At 41.5% G+C, this 6950-nt stretch overlaps 2 protein-coding genes across 2 annotated transcripts in view; both read right to left on the reverse strand.

The window, feature by feature from the left end:
- KPNA1 (karyopherin subunit alpha 1) overlaps positions 1–6950 on the reverse strand; it is a 76915-nt gene that overhangs the window by 55636 nt on the left and 14329 nt on the right. The window contains exon 2 of the mRNA XM_006090956.3: positions 6058–6191. Within this exon, the coding sequence (XP_006091018.1) occupies positions 6058–6186 (129 nt within the window). The 5' untranslated portion in view covers positions 6187–6191. The remainder of the gene's footprint in view (positions 1–6057; positions 6192–6950) is intronic.
- LOC102442468 (succinate dehydrogenase assembly factor 2, mitochondrial-like) lies at positions 241–2759 on the reverse strand. The gene is given in 4 exon segments (XM_023755801.1): positions 241–641; positions 643–1145; positions 1272–1342; positions 2674–2759. Coding segments are annotated over 4 exon segments (693 nt in total). The 3' UTR covers positions 241–608.

A 6950-nucleotide genomic window follows, 5' to 3' on the forward strand; every position in this document is an offset into this window, starting at 1 on the left:
AATTGTCAATCAGCTGCCTCCTGCACGCCCCCTACTGGGGATTGAGTCGGCCCTTGGGCATGCGCCCTTGACCAGAATTGAACCCGGGACCCTTCGGTCCACAGGCCAACACGCTATCCACTGAGCCAAACCAGCTAGGGCTTTTTATTTTCTTTTAAAAAAATATATTTAATTAATTAGCTAATTTTCAAACCAGTTATTGGGCATATGTAATTTTTAAGTAGGAGTAATCACAAAAACTATTGTTTTTCTTTATTCACTGTTTTCTGTAGGTAAAATGGATACACATTTATGTAATAACACAAAATCTGCTTCTTTTTAAACACCTGACTTCAGAAACACCAGTGAAAGTAAACTCAGCATTGGTGGTTGCAGGCGAGTCGCCGTTTTAAAGGCAATTCCATGTGTGTCACGCTTCTAAACTGCGCCTAGTACTGAACAAGCAGTGCTAGCGTGAGACCTGAACATTTCATGTCCTGGAGAGGTGGCCCTCCCCGGGCAGGGCAGGTGCAGTGAGCTGAGGGGAAGGGAAAGGGGCAGGGGCGCCAGCCCGGCAGCAGCAGTGAGGCCCGTGGGTGAGCTCCGCGCAGGCCGGGCGCACTCACCGCTCACCGGGGCTTTTCGAAGAGGTACTCGAGGTCCCGGGGCGTGCAGCCGCTGCTCCTTGTTTTTGTTTTTAGCGAAGTCTCTCAGCAGCGCCAGGATTACGTTTTCAAATATTTCTGGCGCCGGTTTTGCTTCTGTAGCCCAGTGGTAAATATCCCAGTCATTAATGGGCTCGTTAATCAGGCGATCGTACAGGTCCAGCTGTTTCTCTGTCATTTGATGCAGATATTCTTTATCAAAGAGGCTGAGCAGGATGCAGTTCTCCAGCATCCCCCCCTTCCGGCTCTCATACAGCAGGCGGGCTCTTCTGGTCTCTATGGGCTCATCAGTTCGCTCCTGCCACAGAGGCAGAGGGATTTCAATCATATCCTTCTGGGAATCTGACAGGCTGTCACCTCTGTAGAAAAGGAGACACGAGGTGCTGCCTTGACAGAGCAAGCATACGGAAAAGAAAGAGAGGCCGTAGATGCGGCGTGCAATCGTGCCAGGTATCTGGAAAGACAACAGAGGCTGGGGCGTCCTGAGGCTGTCGACCTCTCCTTAGCCTGCCCTTGCCCGGGCCGTCAGCAGCTGGATGCCGCTCGCGGGCTGAAGACTGCAGAGGAGGATGAGGCTCAGCGCCCGCGGCAGCCCGCCAGGGGCACCAGAACCTCCAAGCTCCTCACCCGCGTCAGAGCCGGCAACACTGCGGCCAGTGCCATTTTGCCCCGACCTGGACCGGAAGCCGGTCCCCTCTCTGGGTGTTTTTAAGACGTTTCACAACTGGTTTTGAGTAGCTTAGTTATAATGTATCATGGTGTACTTTTCATTATGTTTTTGTGACTAGGATTCAGTGAGTTTCTTGATCAGTGGATTTATAGTTTTTAGCTACTATTTCTTTCAATAGTTTTTTTCCTCTTCCACCCTCTCTCCTCTCCTTCAGGTACCTCCAATTGTCCACAAGTTCCTTAAAAAGTTGTCTTATAGCTTATTGATGTCTTCTCTTCCATGCGTGTGTACACATGTGTGTGTTCTTTTACCTCTTCTTAATTTTGTATAGTTTCTATTCATATCCATTGAAGTTAACTAATATTTTCTCCTGTAACTTCTCATTTGACATTGATCCTGTGTATTTTTCTTTTCAGACATTGTACTAGTAATTGTCATCTCATTTGAGTCTTCTGTATACCTTCCATGTCTCTTTTAAATTTTTGAATATATGGAATACAATTACAATACTGCTTTAATGTCATTATCTGCTAATCCTAAATCTGGGTCAGTTCTGGGTCAGTTTCAATCGATTGTTCTTTTCATTAATGCTCATGCTCTTCGGCTTCTTTGTATACCTGGTAATCTTTGTATGCCAGACATAGTCAATTTGATTTTATAGAATACTGGATATTTTTGTATTCCTATAATCCTTGGCCATTGTTCTGATATGCAGCTAAGTTATATGGAAATAGTTTGATCCTCTCGGATCTTGCTTTTATGATGTGTTAGGTAGGTCTGGAACAGAACTGCTAAGTATATGGCTAATTAATCTCTACTACTGAGGCAAGACTCTCCTGAATCCCTACATAATGCCCCATGAATTCTGAGTTTTTCCAGTCTGGCTAGGAGAATAAGCACTATTCTGAGCCCTGTGTTAATTAAGTGCCAGACACTATTCCCTCCAATTTTGGATGATATTTTCTCTAGTGTTGGGTAGTTTCCTCAAACACATGTGCTGACCAGACTCTGCTGAACATTCAAGGAAACCTTTTGAAGACCTCCAGGCTTCTCTCTATCTGTACAGGTCTCTCTTTTCTGGTATTCCATCCTATGAACTTTATTAGCCTTGGACTCCCTAGACCAGCCGTGGGCAAACTACGGCCCGTTTGAAATGAATAAAACTAAAAAAAAAAAAAGACCATACACTTTTATGTAATGATGTTTACTTTGAATTTATATTAGTTCACACAAACACTCCATCCATGCTTTTGTTCCGGCCCTCCGGTCCAGTTTAAGAACCCATTGTGGCCCTCGAGTCAAAAAGTTTGCCCACCCCTGCCCTAGACTCAGGTCTGTCTTCTCAACTCGGAAGCTTACCTTATACCAGTTTCCCCCGTGATGCAACTTGAAAACTCTGGTAGTAAGCTGAGGTTATCACAGGGCTCACTGCATTTGTTTCCCATCTCTTGAGATCACTTCCTTCATTGCTTGATGTCTGGAAACTTCAACTACTGTTTAATGTATTTTATCTATTTATTAGAGGCCCAGTGCATGAAAATTCATGCACTCAGGGGGGGTCCCTCAGCCCGCCCTTCGCCCTCTCACAGTCCGGGAGCCCTCAGGGGATGTCCACCTGCCGGCTTAGGCCCGCTCCCCGGGGGATCGGGCCTAAGCTGGCAGTCAGACATTCCTCTGGCAGCCCAGGAGCCCTCAGGGGATATCCGACTGATGGCTTAGGCCCACTCCTGGTGGGGAGCGGTTGGACATCCTTAACGCTGCTGAGGCAGCGGGAGAGGCTCTCCCCACCGCTGCTGTGCTCGCAGCCATCAGCCCGGCTTATGGCTAAGTGGAGCTCCTCCTGTGGGAGTGCAATGACCACCAGGGGGCAGCTCCTGCATTGAACATCTGCCCCCTGGTGGTTAGTGTGCATCATAGCAGCCAGTCGTTCCCAGTCATTCCACGTTAGGGTCAATTTGCATATTACCCCTTTATTATATAGGGTTCTTGTGGTTTTTTTTTTCAGGGAGAATAAATCTGGGCTCTGCTACTCCACTTTGGCAAGAAACAGAAGTCCTCATAGTACTCTTCCTGATACTCAAAATATCCTACTTTTGGCTAATGGAAGCCTGTTCAAGCCACCTCCTGAGTCTTTTCAACACAACACAATTTCAGTGGCCTTAGATTACTTTTTTGCTTTATGTTATGAAAAAAATGTTAAAGGTTCACCTTGAACATTTCCTACCTGTAATCAAGAATCAGCTATTTTTCTAAGGAGCCTTGCTCCTATGAGAGAAAATACTAATGACCATAATCTTAGGATGCTGAGGATGCTCGCTACTTCAAGGTATTTCACTATTTCTAGAGATGTGTGTTTAAAAAATATATCATAAATACCTACTGATACTACCAATTCAAATTTATGTAACTTCTTTGGTTTTCTATTTCCATATTCTCTTGATCTAAAAAATCCAGGTTCCTAAATTAACAAATACTTATTTGCTATATCCATAACTATCAATCCTATGACTGTTAACTATGAATACTATAATTACTAAAAGCATTGAAGATTTGTTTATACTTTTTGTCTTTTATATCCCAATAGAGACAATTAATCACACTGCCATATTTTAAATGTATTAAAATAATTTTTCTCTGTATGATTTAGCAACAAGCATGACTTACAGGGATATTTAATTACTTTTGCTTATTTTTAAAGATTTCTTTCCTCATTTTGATTTAATTTTATAATCATTTAAAAACATTTACATGACTGCAAAATCACTTAATCACTAAAAGTACATCTACTGGAACTGCAAAATTTATATCCACAGGCAGTGTCTTTAATATGGTATGGCAGGATGTTGTTAGTGATCTTTAATTACTATAGGTCATGAAGCATACAACTGCTGATAACAAGTGGAATTTTTTTTATATCCTCACCTGAGGATATGTTTACTGATTTGAGAGAGGAAGAGAGAGAGAGAGAAACACCGATGTGAGAGAAACATCGATCGGTTGCTTCTGATACATGCCCAGACTGGGAATTGAAGCCTACGTATATGGACTGACCAAGAACTGAATCTGCAACCTTTTTGGTGTACTCTGGGATGACACTCCAACCAACTGAGCCACCTAGCCAGGGCAAGAGGAATTTAAAAATAATACCATTTACATCACAAGAAAAGAGATGAGAAATTCTCAACAAAGGGAAGTCATACTAGTAATACTACAGCTATACAGCAAGCCTACAGGATAAACAATACTGACTGAAGCAAAAGGACAGAAATACTTAGATATTGTGATATAATTATACTAGGAGAATTGATATAAAGGAAAGAGTGGTGTAAGAGCTTAAATCTTCACTTCATACAACAGATCAATAAATATTTTAAATTGATAAACATATATAGTAACATACACATATTACCTAGAAATGTAACAGTATAAACCACATTGAACAGTTAAGAGTGGAAGAAATACTTCAAGTAGTCAACAAGAACAGAGGATTTGACTGACCCTAACTTATTCTCTTTACCCCTTTTGGGAAATATAGGATATCCCCCTAAAAAATACATACTTTGAATGATTATGAAGTCAGTATTTATTAACATACAATTCATTTTCAAAATTTAAAGGAATCTACAGAAATGAGTCATTTTTTTGTCAGCGCCTGTTTTAAAATCGATGACCGTTCTGATCCAGGCACTGCTGATAGCGTGAAGCAATGGAATCGCAAACATCAAGAATCATTTCCTTTGGTATCTGTATGCCGTCAACTCATCAACTGCTGCTGGTTTTGTAATGTAAACTTTATCTTTTATGTATCCCCATAAAAAAAAAGTCTAGTGGATAATTTTTCTTTGTTCAAAGTTTAGTCTGGCTTCACCCATTATTTCGAATCAGTTAAACCTGAAAAGGGGTGAAAATTAAGTGAGTTATCTGCTGTTAAGGTGTATATAATTATAAGGGCAGTGCTTGTACTTCAACTGCATCTTTAAACTTCCAGTAGCATTTTAAAATGAATTTCCTTTGTTCCAAGCTTAATCTGGCTGAAAAGAAACATCAATTGAGCTATCAGCTATTAAAGTGTGTATACATGTTTTGGGGATACCCTATATTTTCAAAAATAAAATTAACTCAAAATTTAAAAATAAATAAATAATAATTACCTACACATGTTCCTGAATAATATAGAATCAATCCAGGGGTGAAAAAACGTATTCCCTGAGGTTTTGCTTTAAAATATTACATAATAAAAAAATGTAGAGGCAGATAAGACACAAAATAAGGCAAATTGTTGACAATTACTGAACCCAGAGAATGGGTTTATGAAGTTATTTGTCCTTTACTTCTGTACATATTTAAAAAGTTTCAAATGAAGTTTAAAATAAAAAGCAATGTTTTCTTGGCCCCTTGAGAATTCATTAACAAACGCACATAAAATCTTAAGTTGCAACTTTAGAAAAATAAAATACACCATAAACAAATAGGTCAAAGTATTAAACAGTGGTTATAGTAGGGAAATGGGAACAGGAGAGATTTCTTCATTCTTGTATTTCACTTCTTCCCTCACCCCCAAAACATGTTGATTTTACAGTGTGTCTGTGGGATGGATGGATGGATAGATGGATAGATAGATAGATAGATAGATAGATAGATCGATAGATATAGATATATAAAAACATTGTTAAAATTAAAGGAAAGTGGGTTCAGTCTTAAAATGTTCTTTAAAAGGAATAAATAATATAGTAAAGGACTTACCTGCTCTTCTCTTTTCTGTTTACGAAGCTGCAGTCCTTCTTCTTCCCTCCTCCTGCGCATCTCATCAGGATTCAGGGACTTATTTTTATAACTTTTCAGGCGAAAGTTCTCTTTTCCTGGGGTAGTCATGATTTCTACAAAAATGAGAGGAAAGGAATAGATGAGCTTAGCTTACTGTAAAGAGCTCTGCCCAGGTTCACCCCATAAGGATACCAGAAATGTAACACCTTTATTAAAGTACTAGAGGCCTGGTGCACGACTGCCAGCTTAGGTCCGCTCCCTGCCAACGCTGCAGCCGTGAGCCTGGCTTCTGGCTGAGCGATACGCCCCTCCTGCGTTGAGCATCTGCCCATGGTGGTCAGTGCACGGCATAGCAACCAGTCGTTCTGCCATTCAGTTGATTTGCATATTAGCCTTTTATTATACAGTGGGGCCTTGACTTACGAGTTTAATTCGTTCCGTGACGGAGCTCGTAACTCCAACTACTTGTATGTCAAATCAATTTTCACCATTACAATGAATTGAATGCTGGGCTGATGTTGTGGCGTTCACTGTGACATTCGCTGCGTCAACTAGCGGTGGGGTATCTGAAGCTGGCTCATAACCCGAATTTTAGCTCGCAACTCAAAGCAAAAAATCGGCCGAGAGATGGCTCGTATCTCGAAAAACTTGTTAGTTGGGACACTCGTAAGTCAAGGCCCCACTGTATAGGACTAGAGGCCCAGTGCACAAAATTCATGCACAGGTGGGGGGGGGGTGTCCCTTGGCCTGGCTGGCGATCAGGGCTGATCAGGGCCAAGTCAATTGGGGCTGGGCCAATTGGGGACTGAAGGCTCCGTCAAGGTCAAGATAGGAGGTGACAGTCACCAGGCCAGCTGTCGAAGGAACAGACA

This window comes from Myotis lucifugus, unplaced genomic scaffold (genome assembly GCF_000147115.1).
Source record: "Myotis lucifugus unplaced genomic scaffold, Myoluc2.0 scaffold_84, whole genome shotgun sequence".
Lineage (NCBI taxonomy): Eukaryota > Metazoa > Chordata > Mammalia > Chiroptera > Vespertilionidae > Myotis > Myotis lucifugus.